General features: G+C 44.4%; 1 protein-coding gene across 1 annotated transcript in view; it reads right to left on the bottom strand.

Annotated features, from left to right (window-relative positions):
* Positions 1-66: 66 nt before the first annotated feature.
* mrpl13 (mitochondrial ribosomal protein L13) overlaps positions 67-15420 on the bottom strand; it is a 100702-nt gene continuing 85348 nt past the window's right edge. Inside the window, exon 7 of the mRNA XM_078216889.1 lies at positions 67-176. Within this exon, the coding sequence (XP_078073015.1) occupies positions 152-176 (25 nt within the window). The 3' untranslated portion in view covers positions 67-151. The remainder of the gene's footprint in view (positions 177-15420) is intronic.

Raw genomic sequence — 15420 nt, 5'->3', positions numbered from 1 at the left:
TGAAACGGGTATTTGTTGAGTGCTTGCAGGAAAATCAAGATTAACATCAGAGTTTGGGCTAAGGAATGAATGAAGCAGCTTTTAATTTTACAAATCTGCAGTGAAAAATAAATAACTCCGGGTTCTCTTTTGTCCTGGTTTGCGAATGGATTCACTTCATTCTGTAGTCATCAGGTCTGGAAAAAAAAGCAAAAAAGTACACAATCAGAACATGGAACTTTATCCTAAAGCAAAAGGCCATCTGCTTCACATTAATGCAGTCATGACATTAAACGCTTTTCAAACAATTCAATGTGACACTAATTACAGCATAATATCCAGAATATTCGGTTCTGTTTATTTATGTAAAATTTAAACTGCATATCTTGATCTTGCACACACTCATTTTTAAGTGCTCTGACACCCTTAGTTATCTTGGTTCGAGGTCACGCTCAGTTCCCTCTGTGAATGGAAACCATTGCACTTTACAAAGCTAAAACTCAGTAAAGAGTCCCAGACAGTTTTTAGTACCAGGTCAAATCAGTACACAGGCAGCTTCATCCACATTGCTTATTATATTTAGGACTTTGGTCCAAACTTTAATTTTGGAGATTGAATCTCTACATTGCAGGAGGAGGCCATTTGGCCCATCAAGTCTGCACTGACTCTGACAGAGCATCTCACCCAGGTCCTATCCCCATAACCCCATGTATTTACCCCACTAATCCACCCAACCTACTCATCTTGGAACACTAAGAGGCAATTTACCATGGCTAATCCACCTAACCTACACAATCTTGGAACACTAAAGGGCAATTTAGCATGGCCAATCCACATAACCTGCACATCTTTAGAGTGTGGATGGAAACTGGAGCACCCAGAGAAAAACCAGGCAGACACGGGGAGAACGTGCAGATTCCGCACAGACAGTCACCTAAGGCTGGAACTGAACCTGGGTCCCTGGCATTGAGGAAGCAGTGCTAACCACTGTGCCACCGAAATAAAATGCAAATAACCATTTTAAATATGCTCAGCTTACAATTTTCCAGACATAATCTCATTGTGATTCAGGCAACACCAGGTCATTCCCAGCATTTACAGTGGATGCCCCTCTTGGATGAGTTAGGGATTGAATCTGTACCATACAAGGCCAGAATCAAGGGGGACAGGAACTCCTCCCATTGGGGATCTCCACAGCCATCAGTCCGGTGACTATGATACTGGACTAGTAATCCCCAGGTCCCGGTCACGTCCCCGAGGAGTTGACTTCTGTTCATCGGCTGAATTCCGAAGGTGTCATGCATCTTTTAGTAGGCGTTGGTTTTGAACGAAAGGCGTCAAGTGACCGATATTCAACCTCGGTGAACAAACAACAAAATGCTCGCCTCATTCCGGAGGCTGAAATGCCATGACCTTTGACCTGGTCACTGGTATATAATGACCGTACATCAGTGATTACTGAGATCGAACTTTGTCATTTGCTTGGAATGCATTGTCTAAACAGTGAATAGCAGATTAATGCAAAGGGATGTCCCTTTCTTTTATTACAGATGCAGTAAAATTAATGATCTCTTCATATTGTGTCATCGAAGAGATAAAATGTGATATTGAGCTAATGGTTTATACATATAAAGTGGCAGCATGTAGCCCGCTGCACAATAAACAATCAGTAACGGAGTGTCCATGCACACATGATTTCTAGTTTACAGCAACCTGGCTGCACACTCCACAGCAACAGGTCCAACATTTACCTGGTCAATGATGGACTATGATTCTTTTGACAAGAAGTACAATCTATACACAGTAAAGACCTTTGTATGACCTTGTCAATGTGGGAAAAGCGTGTGCAAATGGCTAACACATTCTGCCCACCATATAATTGAGCAATGTCGTGTATGAATTTCAATAATGATGTGATGCCAGGGACGTAGGTTTATAGTCCCAGCGATTGGCCGATTGAAGCAAACAGCATGTTCCTTTGGTTGCTCATAATAGGCAGGGTACAGACCACATTCAACCGGCCCGTGCTTGTACAGCCCAAAAGAAAAACGTCCATACGAGATTGTGATTCCACAATTGGGCAGCAGCAGCTGAACAATCCTGAGTGCGCTAATAGCTACACTAACAATTTAACACAATGTGTTGAGTTTGTAGCACTTGCTCATTTACACTTGGTAGAAGTGACATACATTCATTCCACAAGGAGCCGTTCTCAGCAAACAAAAGGAATATGTTCAAGCCTTGAGCCATCTTTGAATTATTCAAGAGCTTGAGGAGCCTTTAGTTCTCCATTGCTTTCTCCATGGCAACACCTTGGTTAATGAGAGTTGACTTTGCCAACCAATCAGCACCCTTTTCTCCTGCAGTATAAATTGCTGCGATCTTTTGACATTTGGCATTCTTGCATTTGTCCTGACGAGTGCAAGATGAAAAGCTTTGATTTGATTTGTCACATGTATTAGTATACAGTGAAAAGTATTGTTTCTTGCGCACTTTACAAAGCATACTGTTCATAGAGAAGGAAAGAAGAGAATGTAGTGTTACAGTCATAGATAGGGTGTAGAGAAAGATCAACTTAATGCAAGGTAAGTCCATTCAAAAGTCTGACAGCAGCAGGGAAGAAGCTGTTCATGAGTCAGTTGGTACGTGGCCTCAGACTTTTGTATCTTTTCCCTGACTGAAGAAGATGGAAGAGAGAATGTCCATGGTGCGTGAGGTCCTTGATTATGCTGGCTGCTTTGCCAAGGCTGTGGGAAGCGTAGACAGAGTCAATGGATGGGAGGCTGGTTTGCACCATAAATGTGGATGAGTGATGGGAGGCTGGTTTGAGTGATGGACTGGGCTTCGTTCATGTCTCTTTGTAGTTTCTTGCGGTCTGGGGCAGAGCTGGAGCCATACCAAGCTGTGATACATCCAGAAAGAATGCTTTCTCAGGTGCATTTGTAAACTTTGGTGAGAGTCGTAGCTGACATGCCAAATTTCCTTTGTCTTCTGAGAAAGTAGAGGCATTGATGGGCTTTCTTAACTATAGTGTCGGCATGGGGGGACCAGGACAGGTTGTTGTTGATCTGGACACCTAGAAACTTGAAGTTCTCGACCATTTCTACTTTGTCCCCATTGATGTAGACAGGGGCATGTTCTCCACTACGCTTCCTGAAGTCGATGACTATCTCCTTCGTTTTGCTGAGATTGAGGGAGAGATAATTGTTGCCGCACCAGTTCACCAGATTCTCTATCTTTTTCCTGCACTCTGTCTAGTCATTGTTTGAGATCTGACCCACTAGTGGTGTCATCAGCAAACTTGAAAATCGAGTTGGAGGGGAATTTGGCCACACAGTCATAGGTGTATAAGGAGTATAGAAAGGGACACAGCCTTGTGGGGCAGCTGTATTGAGGATGATCGTGGAGGAGGCGTTGTTACCTATCCTTACTCATTGCGGGTCTGTGGGTTAGGAACAAAGAACAAAGAAAATTACAGCACAGGAACAGGCCCTTCGGCCCTCCAAGCCTGCACCGGCCATGCTGCCCGACTTAACTAAAACCCTCTACCCTTCTGGGGACCATATCCCTCTATTCCCATCCTATTCATGTACTTGTCAAGCCACCCCTTAAAAGTCACCACCGTATCCGCTTCCACTACCTCCCCCGGCAACGTGTTCCAGGCACCCACTACTCTGTGTAAAAAATCTGCCTCGTACATCTCCTTTAAACCTTGCTCCTCGCACCTTAAACCTATGGCCCCTAGTAATTGACTCTTCCACCCTGGGAAAAAGCTTCTGACTATCCACGCCTCTCATAATCTTGTAGACTTCTATCAGGTCTCCCCTCAACCTCCGTCATTCCAGTGAGAACAAACCAAGTTTCTCCAACCTCTCCTCATAGCTAATGCCCTCCAAAACAGGCAACATCCTGGTAAATCTTTCCTGTACCCTCTCCAAAGCCTCCACATCCTTCTGGTACTGTGGCAACCAGAATTGAACACTATATTCTAAGTGCGGCCTAACTAAGGTTCTATAAAGCTGCAGCGTGACTTGCCAATTTTTAAACTCAATACCCTGGCCGACGAAGGCAAGCATGCCGTATGCCTTCTTGACTACTTTCTCCACCTGCATTGCCACTTTCAATGACCTGTGTACCTGTACACCCAGATCCCTTTGCCTATCAATACTCTTAAGGGTTCTGCCATTTACTGTATATTTCCTATCTGTATTAGACCTTCCAAAATGAATTACCTCACATTTGTCTGGATTAAACTCCATCTGCCATCTCTCCGCCCAAGTCTCCAACTGATCTATATCCTGCTGTATCCTCTGATGGTCCTCATCGCTTTCTGCAAATCCACCAACCTTTGTGTTGTCCGCAAACTTACTAATCAATCCAGTTACATTTTCCACCAAATCATTTATATATATTACAAACAGCAAAGGTTCCAGCACTGATCCCTGAGGAACACCACTTGTCACAGCCCTCCATTCAGAAACACACCCTTCCACTGCTACCCTCTGTCTTCTTTGACCGAGGTAAGAAGTCTCACAACACCAGGTTAAAGTCCAACAGGTTTATTTGGTAGCAAATACCATATTTGACCGAGCCAGTTTTGTATCCACCTTGCTAGCTCACCTCTGACCCCATGCGACTTCACCTTCTGCACCAGTCTGCCATGAGGGACCTTGTCAAAGGCCTTACTGAAGTCCATGTAGACAACATCTACTGCCCTATCCTCATCAATCATCTTCGTCACTTCCTCGAAAAACTCAAGTTCGTGAGACACGACCCCCCTAGGAAGTCTAGGATCCAGTTACAGAGGGAGGATCTGAGCCCCAGATCACAGAGTTTGGAGATGAGTTTCTTAGGAATAATAATAAAACATTCTCTCTCCACGCAGGCAGTCTGACCAGCTGAACACTTCTGGCATTTTCTGTTTTTTTAAGTTTATTTATTAGTGTCACACGTAGGCTTACATTAACACTGCAATGAAGTTACTGTGAAAATTCCCCAGTCGCCACACACCAGCGTCTGTTCGGGTACACTGAGGGAGAATTTAGCTCGACCAATGCACCTAACCAGCACTTTCAGACTGTGGGAGGAAACCGGAGCACCTGGAGGAAACCTACGGAGAACATGCAAACTCCACACAGATAGTGACCCAAGCCAGGAATCAAACCCGGGTCCCTGAGAGGCAGCAGTGCTAACCACTGTGCCACCATGTCACCCCATGCTTCATGCTTGCAGTATCCACAGTGCTTTGATTTTGTTTTAAGCTTGGATTTGCACTGACTGTAATTGCATCTCTGTGTTGGACATGCCCCAATGCCAATTATCAAAATATAGTTCAGACCAGAAATGATCCCCATTCACGTTAAGCCAAAGTGGTCACTGCTTGTGCGGCGTAACTGGCCTGTTCAAGAACTATGCCGTGTGTTGTAATCTCAGTGTTTACTCAGTGTGAAAAAAGTGATTCATTTTAAACAGACCACAATGGTTGGACCTCTTTGACTATTGTTGCATAGCATCCAGCTTCATTTTGAATACACTGGGTTCTAATCTTTACTGTTAACTCATTCCGGACACTCACCTGCCTTTTGAAAAATGGCTCTTTAAGATGTCCGATTTAAACAGATCGGTTATTAATTTATATATTTCAATTAAAATCTCACCCGAGCTTCTCTCTAAGCTGTACGCATTGTGCGCTTCCTTCTTTTTACAACATTACTGACCTATTTCTTAGCCATATATTTCCCACATTAATTATTGAGCATATCACAAAGAATTGAAAATAATCCAAGGTGATCCGGATCCAATTGAAATCAGAATGACCTGCTCCAACCAATGTCAATTCTGTCTCAGCACAACTGCAGGCTTTGTGCAGCAAGAATCATCCAATTAAATAGTCCACTTTCCTGGGTGAGTGTAGCTCCAACACCACTCAAGAAACATGACACCTTCCAGGACAAAGCAGCCCATTTGATTGACACTCCATCCACCATCGACGTACAGTGGCAGCACTGTGCATCATCTACAAGATGCACTGCAACAACTCACCAAGGCTCCTTCCAACAGCACCTTCTAAACCCACAATCACTATCGCTGACAAGGACAACAGCTGCATGGGAACAACGCCATCACCTGCAAGTTCCCCTCCAAGTCACTCACCATCCTGACTTGGAAACACATCAGCTGTTTCTTCACTGCCGCTGGGTCAAAATATTGGAACTCCCTCGCTGACAGCACTGTGGGTGTACCTACACCGAATGGAGTGCAGCGGTTCAAGGCGGCAGCTCACCACCACCTTCTCAAGGGTAATTAGGGATGGGCAATAAATGCTGTCCTAGCCAGCCACGTTCCCAACCTTTTAAAGAATAACAAAGTGCCTTGGATGTGAGGTTGCCTTGGATTTGCTGGACACCTCATTTTGATAAAACACTGCATAGTAACCAACAGCGGCTGACTGTAGTCCTTAATTCACCTCGAATAGATATGAATTAGCATATCGTCTGGAGCAACTCACCATCATTTCAAATATCTTTTAACTTTTGCTCTTCTCAAAGAAATTAGTAGAAGCCACTTCACATTCTTAGACCCTGAGGTAATCCCATCAACAATATCTCCGCAAAATGACTTACATCATTCTGAAGATTCTGAACTTGGCCCGTGTTAAAAGCCAGCACTTAAAAAAAGTGAAACTCAAATCTGCATCTTAAATTTCCTCTGAGTGACAGTGGCCAGCCTTCACTTGAACTGTTCAACTGTGTGATGTAATCAGTTGGATAACATAAGCAGAGGAGCCATGATTTAACCAAGGAGACCACCGAAGACACAGTAAAACTGTCCAATATACTGAGGGGCAGTGATTTAAATATTAGGAACATCCAAGTCATTGCCTTCAGACCCCTGGCCACTGACTCAGCCCCCTTCTCGACAACTGCCCGATGCTGAAACAAACTGCTTGCAACCGTGGTTTTGTATTTGATCCCGAGATGAGCTTTCAACCACATATGAGGCATTGCAAAGACTGCCTGCTTTTCACCTCTTTAATATTGCCTGACTGTGGCTGAATGGAGATTTAACTTTTAATATGCTGAAAGATCTTCAATCAAGCAAACCGGATCTTTTTGGTTAAAGTTGTTTTTTCACTTTGCTGGGATTTCTTGTGGCCAGTGGCCTGGAATTTGTCAAAGGACAGAAGGACAGAGTTAACAGCTTGTCCTTGGTAGGGATGAGTTCTTGTCAGACTTTTGGGAGTCAGTGTTCTTTATCTAGGCATTGGAATGTAAATAATATGCACTTATGGCCTAGAGATGAGGTCCGAGGTGACCACTGCCACTGTTCTGCCTGCATTTGATTGGCCTCATCAAATGATGCAACTGGGGAGGTTTCTGATCAATTCACTGGCTGGATGACAGAGAATCTTCCAGAAGCAAGTGGAGAATTGTGGATAAAGAGACATGTGAGCCATTATTTGGCAGTGACAACTCAAAGAGACCAACTATTGCAAGAAGACCTGTGCCCTGAAAGATGCTTCAGAGACGGAGAAGATAGATTCTACATAGAGGATATTTCTTGGCCAAGGTTTTCCTAAACTCAGTAGTATCTATTTTCAGTTCAATAGTTAAAGTTGATGATTAGTTCAAGTTAAAGTGCAGTTTAAGAGTTAAAGTTCAGTTAAAAGTTGATGTTCAGTTCGAGTTAAAGTTCAGTAAAGAGTTAATGAGCTGCAACTGTTTATGTTTGAGTTGGTACTAGAAGTGTTAAATAAAGAAATAATTGAATTGCTGTCCTTGTTTGTCTCATGAAACTGGAATGCTTGGAAGGTGTTTAAATTAAAGCTCTATAACACTGACTCCATCCCAGCCTCAGCTCACTGATCAGCTACTGAAATCTTGTCTGAGCCTTTGCTCAGCTTTAGTCTCAACTATTCCAGGGCACTCTGGCCGACCCATATTCTATCCTTCATAAACCTGAAGACATCTGCACGTATGCACTTAGAATCAATGCACAGAAAGAGGCCTTTTGGCCCATTGTGTCTGTGCTGGCCCTCTGAAGGATCAATTCAGATCATTCCACTCCCCTACTTTTTCTATGTGGTCCTGCAAAGTTTTTCTCTTTCAGTTAATGACATCATTCACTTGTGAAAGCCTTAACTGACTCTGCCCCTACCACACATTTCAGATCTTAACCACTCACTGAGTGAAAACATTTTCCTCACGTCACTGTTGCTTCTTTAGCTAATTAACTAAATCTGTGTTCTCTGGTTCTCAATCCGTCCACCAATGGGAACAGTCTCCCCCTATCTACTCTGTCCAGATACCTCATGACTTTGAATACCTGCCTCTCAAACTTCTCTTCTCCAAAGTGAACAGTTTCAACTTCTCCAATCGGTTTACAAAACTCTAGTTCCTCATCCCGAAACCATTCTTTCTGCACTGTCTTTAATTCCTTCACACCCTTAGTACTTTTTCCATTGAAGAAAGTGCCATAATGCATTAAAAAACAGTCCACCCAGCCTCTGCTGTCATGTTTTGCACTATGATTAAAATTAACGAACAGCTTTTGGTGTTAAAAAAACAACTGCCTTTGAAAGATTAGCAAAAGGTCTCCAGAGCTGCTCATTTCCATTTGATGACAGACACTGTACTTTGAAATGGAAATAGGACACCATTCTGTTCTGTTAGTTTCAAACAATGTTGCTGGAAGCTTTGGTTATTATAGCTGATGATGATCTCAGTAGAAACCAATAACTTTTTCAGTTTTATTCTTCGAATCTGAAACCCCAGGAATTTACTAAAAGAATGAAGTCATAAGACTTCCCTCAAGATGCTTTTACTTATTTTGCCAAGTATTTAAGTCTGTGCCCTCCCGTTTTGGATCCTCTCACAAGTGGGAACAGTTTCTCCCCATCTTATCTACTCTTTGCTGATCCCTCATAATTTTGAAGATCTTTATTAAAACTCCTCTGAGTTTCCTCTTTTTCAAGGAAAACAATCCCAACTCCTCCAATCTATCTTCATATGTTCCTCAGTCCCGGAACCTTCTTGCAAAATGTTTTCTGCACGCCTGCCTTCACATCCTTCCTAAAGTCGGTGTCCGGAACTGTCCGGAACAACACCCCAGCTGAGGTCTAACGAGTGTCTTGTACAAGCTCAGTATAACCCCCTTGCTCTTGCTCTGGGGCAGCATGGTGGCAATGGGGCAACACAGTGGCACAGCGTTTAGCACTGCTGCCTCACAGCTTCAGGGACCCAGGTTCGATTCCTGGCTTGGGTCAATGTCTGTGCGGAGTCTGTACGTTCTCCCCGTGTCTGTGTGGGTTTCCTCCGGGTGCTCCAGTTTCCTCCCACAGTCCGAAAGATATGTTGGTTAGGTGCATTGGCCGTGCTAAATTCTCCCTCAGTGTACCCAAACAGGCGCTGGAGTGTGGTGACTAGGGGATTTTCACAATAACTTCATTGCAGTGTTAATGTAAGCCTACCTGTGACATTAATAAATAAACTTTAAAACTTTAACTCCTATGCCCCTATCAATAAAGCCCAGGATACTGGATGCTTTATTAACTGCTCTCTTAACCTGCCCAGCCACCTTCAATGACTTACATGACTTCATGTAAAAATGAATCACTTACACGGTCAGCCTTCAGTGAACCTGGCCTGCTTTCCCCCCTCTTTTTCCAAGGAGCACTGAAGCCATTAGCACCACGCTGTCAGAGGCCTCCTGAACGGAGATGTTGGGCAGGTGTAGGTACTAAAGGAGGACAAATCACTGAGGGATTACACCCGAGGGACCTGATGAAATAAGATAGGCTGCGGCAGGCATCTATCTGAATGGGAGGTGTGCCCGAGAATTCGCAGCAAGGAAAACATGAGACCAACCTATCAAAGAAATAACCCAGGGAACTTTGCAGCACCCAAGCCTGACATTATTACAGGAAAAACACTGCAAGGGGATTCCTGAAGGAATAAGTGACGAATCAACTGGAGAAATACAGAATTGTAAGAGACAGCCCACATGGAGATCATGCTTGCAAAATCTCTTTGGAGTTCTTTGGTGATTTAACTAATCATGTGGACAGGTGAAGCTCAGCAGATGATATTTACTTAGACTTCTGCTAAGCTTCTGATGAAATGTGGAGTAGGAAATCTGTCTACATATTGGCAAGACGTGCACAGGTGGATTGCATCTGAAACAGGTTGAGAATGAGCTGAAATAATGAATTGTGAATGTAAAACTGGACCTGCACTCTGAGATAATTATTAGGGCGCCTCGGGGAGTATTGCTGGAACTACTATTCTCTACAGTGAACGCAAGGGCCAGAATTCTCCAGCCGCTCACGCCCAGCCATCGCTGCCAGCGAGAACAGAGAATTTGGCGCTCAGCCAAATCTCTATTCACTGAAGCGGGTCCGGAGAATCCCAGCCACGGGCAAGGTCAGAGAATTCCAGCCAATGACTTGAAAGTCAGAAGGGAAACACAGCCCTCACTCACACAGCAGGTGATACCAATCTGGAGGGAACAGAAACAACAGGAACTAGATCAGATATAAAGTAACTGGATAGATCCAAGATGTGGGCTGATATTTGATTTTGATTTGATTTGATTTATTATTGTCACATGTATTAGCATAGTGAAAAGTATTGTTTCTTGCGCGCTATACAGACAAAGCATACCGTTCATAGAGAAGGAAAGGAGAGAGTGCAGAATATAGTGTTGCAGTCATAGCTAGGGCAAAGAGAAAGATCAACTTAATGTGAGGTAGGTCCATTCAAAAGTCTGATGACAGCAGGAAAGAAGCTGTTCTTGAGTCGGTTGGTATATGTCCTCAGACTTTTGTATCTTTTTTCTGACGGAAGAATAGAAATCATAGAAATAGAAATCATAGAAACCCTACAGTGCAGAAGGAGGCCATTCGGCCCATCGAGTCTGCACCGACCACAATCCCACCCAAGCCCTACCCCCACATATTTACCCGCTAATCCCTCTAACCTACACATCCCAGGACTCTAAGGGGCAATTTTTAAAAACCTGGCCAATCAACCTAACCCGCACATCTTTGGACTGTGGGAGGAAACCGGAGCACCCGGAGGAAACCCACGCAGACACGAGGAGAATGTGCAAACTCCACACAGACAGTGACCCGAGCCGGGAATCGAACCCGGGACCCTGGAGCTGTGAAGCAGCAGTGCTAACCACTGTGCTACCGTGCCGCCCCAAAGAAGGCAGAAGAGAGAATGTCCGTGGTGCATGGGGTCCTTAATTATGCTGGCTGCTTTTCCGAGTCAGTGGGAAGTGTAGACAGCGTCAATGGATGGGAGGTTGGTTTGCGCCATAAATGTGGATGAGTGCAAAACCATGGAATTCGGAATAGATCGGAACAGTGGTAATGTCAGCTAAATAGTATTATCCTACAGGAGACTGCTGCAGACATGAGCACAATGTGTGTTCGCGGCAATCACAAAGTCAAATCTTGGGTACAGCCTGGGGAATAGAGTACAAATCTCAGGAAGTGACTCGGAGTTAATACAGATCACTGTTCCAGCTCTGCCAGAGTACATGTACCAAGCTGGTCACCACATAATAAGAAAGGCATTGACAACGGGCATTCAGTCCCTGAGTTACGAGGGACTGCAGAAAATGGGAGTATTTACATGGGAGAAAGAGTGAGCATATGGAAATATTCAAGATCCTAAAGAAGTACAGACAATATGTTGTGGACATTAAGAAAGAGGATGTGTTGGAAATTTTGAATAGCATCAAGATAGATAAGTCACCGGTACCGGATGGGATGTACCCCAGGTTACTGTGGGAGGCGAGGGAAGAGATTGCAGAGCCTCTGGCGATGATCTTTGTGCTATCGATGGAGACGGGAGAGGTTCCGGAGGATTGCGGATGTGGTTCCTATATTCAAGAAAGGGAATAGGGATAGCCCAGGAAATTACCGACCGGTGAGTCTAACCTCAGTGGTTGGTAAGTTGATGGAGAAGATCCTGAGGGACAGGATTTATGAACATTTAGAGAAGTTTAGTATGCTCAAAAGTAGTCAGCACGGCTTTGTCAAAGGCAAATCGTGCCTTATGAGCCTGGTGGAGTTCTTTGAAAATGTGACTAAACACATTGACGAAGGAAAAGCGGTAGATGTGGTTTACATGGACTTCAGCAAGGCGTTCGATATGGTCCCCCATGCAAGACTTCTCGAGAAAGTGAGAGGGCATGGGATCCAAGGGGCTGTTGCCTTGTGGATTCAGAACTGGCTTGCCTGCAGAAGGCAGAGAGTGGTTGTAGATGGGTCTTTTTCTGAATGGAGGTCGGTCACCAGTGGAGTGCCCAGGGATCTGTTCTGGGACCCTTGCTGTTTGTCATTTTCATAAATGACCTGGATGAGGAAGTGGAGGGATGGGTTGGTAAGTTTGCCGACGACATGAAGGTTGGTGGTGTTGTGGATAGGTTGGAGGGATGTCAGAAGCTGCAGCGTGACATAGATAGGATGCAAGACTGGGCGGAGAAGTGGCAGATGGACTTCAACCCGGATAAATGCGTAGTGGTCCATTTTGGCAGGTCAAATGGGATGAAGGAGTATAATATCAAGGGCAAGACTCTCAGCAGTGTAGCGGATCAGAAGGACCTTGGGGTCCAGGTCCATAGGACTCTTAAATCGGCCTCGCAGGTAGAGGAGGTGGTTAAGGCGGCGTATGGTGTGCTGGCCTTGATCAATGAGGGATTGAGTTTAGGAATCGGGAGATAATGATGCAGCTTTATAAGACCCTCGTCAGACCCCACTTGGAGTACTGTGCTCAGTTCTGGTCACCTCATTACAGGAGGGATGTGGAAATGATTGAAAGGGTGCAGAGAAGATTTACAAGGATGTTGCCTGGATTGGTTGGCATGCCTTATGAGGATAGGTTAAGGGAGCTCGGTCTTTTCTCCTTGGAGAGACGAAGGATGAGAGGTGACCTGATAGAGGTGTACAAGATGTTGAGAGGTATAGATCGGGTGGATTCTCGGAAGCTTTTTCCCAGGGCTGAAATGGCTGCTACGAGAGGACACAGGTTTAAGGTGCTGGGGAGTAGGTACAGAGGAGATGTTAGCGGGAAGTTTTTCACTCAGAGGGTGGTGGGTGAGTGGAATCGGCTGCCGTCAGTGGTGGTGGAAGCAAACTCGATAGGGTCTTTTAAGAGACTCCTGGATGAGTACATGGGACTTAGTAGAATTGAGGGTTATAGGTAAGCCTATATATAAGCCTAGGTAGGTAGGGACATGACCGGCGCAACTTGTGGGCCGAAGGACCTGTTTGTGCTGTATTTTTTCTGTGTTCTATGTTAAAGCACAGCAATCGAACCAGCAGCAAGAGGGCACAAAGTGAAGAGAGAAAGGGTGAAAGGATGGATTAGATTTAACAACTTCATAGTCAAGGTGCTGAGCATATGGAAAGGGTTACCAAGGGAGGCAGGTATGACTTGATCAGCAAATTTAAGAGACCATTGGATAAATGCCCAGAAAAAAAAAAGCTGATAGAGAAGTCTGACAGATATCATGGAATGTGATATTTGTTAAGGTAATGGAACCGGCCATATGGAGCACAGCACTCTTTCCATTGCTGTATGTGCTGATGTTCCTGCTAGATTCGGTCTCATTATAATTTTTGGACACCTCACTCATATTCCCCAAGTCCACACTCTTCCAAAGTAAAGAACCCTAACTCCCCATGGCTATTCTTGTCGTTAAGATTCTAAATTTAGACACTAAGCCGACTTGTGACACTAATAAACTGTTCTGATTTTTTTCCTCCAGAACTTTAACATTTAGCATTAAACAGCTGCTGCAACATAATAAAACGTACCAAGGCACGAATGATACTGAACTAAATTTAACACTGAGCCATACAAGGACATATTAGGACAGGAGCGCAGGCTTGGCCAAAGAAATAGGTTTTAAGGAGCATCTTAAAGGAGGGGGGGGGGGGGTGTTTGAGAGATGAAGAGTTTTGGGGTGGGGCGGAGGTGGTGCTGGTGGATCAGAGAATCGTTCAGTGCAGAATGAGGCCATTCGACCCATCGAATCTGCACTGACCACAATCCCACCCAGGCCCTATTCCCATAACCCATGCATTCACCCTAGCTAGTCCCCCCCAACACTAGGGGCAATTTAGCATGGCCAATCCACCTAATCTGCACGTCTTCCGGACTGTGGGAGGAAACCGGAGCACCCGGAGGAAACCCACGCAGACACGGGGAGAGAATGTGCAAACTCCACACAGACAGTGACCCAAGGCGGGAATTGAACCCGGGTTCCTGGCGCTGTGAGGCAGCAGTGCTAACCACTGTGCCACCCATTCGCAGAGTTTAAGCTCTAGGAGCTGAAGGTTGTGATCAGTTCATTCAGGGTAAATAAATAGTGGAAATTCAGGCCAGGTATTGTAACCATTGTCCCGAAATTCATAAATGATGTTAAATTATCTCTTGCTAAAAGGGTACTTATGCTGTTAATTAGCAGATTTAACTTTGCGCTAGTTTTAATGAGTAATTAATGTACAAAAACACAGCTAGCTGTTATGAATAACGGTGAGGCTAAATGTTGAGGCCATAGCATTGCTGCATAAGTCGACCAGCATCTTCTAGGAATCTGCAGCTCATGCCATATCTCTTCACAATGGAGCGCATCATTAACACAATATTAATTTCCATAACATGTAGCCCATTGTTTTAGGCGAGAAGCACAACTAACGTATTGGATTAACAATAAGAATACAAATAATTTTGTGTCCTATTGGTGAACCATCCAGGGTATGTGCAGTCAAGGCCACATTGCAAAGTGAAATAGCTTGCATGGTGCTAAAATGGGTAATTATAACGCTCAGACAACTTAATGAAATTCCTTTTCATTAACACCTGTGAACGTGGGATTTCAGATTCAGAATTGACAGCTGAATAACATCAAAGCCAAAGTAAAGATTGAAAACAGCTCTCAAGCGACAGTTTTATATTTTTTAAAAATCAACAATCATTAGGACTCAACTTAAACTGCCACTTTCACATAAACACAAACCGGTTGTCAGTGATCGATGATGTGAAAAGTGGCAACATACGAGTGTCTGATTGCTTTCTGACATGACTGTATCAAAGACCAGTGTGACACTCGACCAGGAGATCGACACATAGCTTTTAGTTTACAGCAGCTGGGTATCGAGTCCCTCGTGACAATGTTTTAAAAGTGCCCACAGGATCCTTTGGATTTCCTGAAACTTTTCAAACTTGGTACAGAATCTTTAAGGGAGAATGCCAGCTCCTGCCACAAGCTTAACTGCTGGAGAATGGCGAGTGAGAGCTGTAAATATTCTGCTGCTGCTGCAACTTAGTGACAACCCACTGAGATCTGGATCAGTAACTCTGTTCTGTCTATTGGGTGTTCCAGCTACTGGCCTCAGCTCAGATCCTGAGATGACTAAAGAATCAA

Source organism: Mustelus asterias, chromosome 7 (assembly GCF_964213995.1).
Source record: "Mustelus asterias chromosome 7, sMusAst1.hap1.1, whole genome shotgun sequence".
Classification (NCBI taxonomy): domain Eukaryota; kingdom Metazoa; phylum Chordata; class Chondrichthyes; order Carcharhiniformes; family Triakidae; genus Mustelus; species Mustelus asterias.
This window is presented reverse-complemented; position numbering and strand designations above follow the sequence as displayed.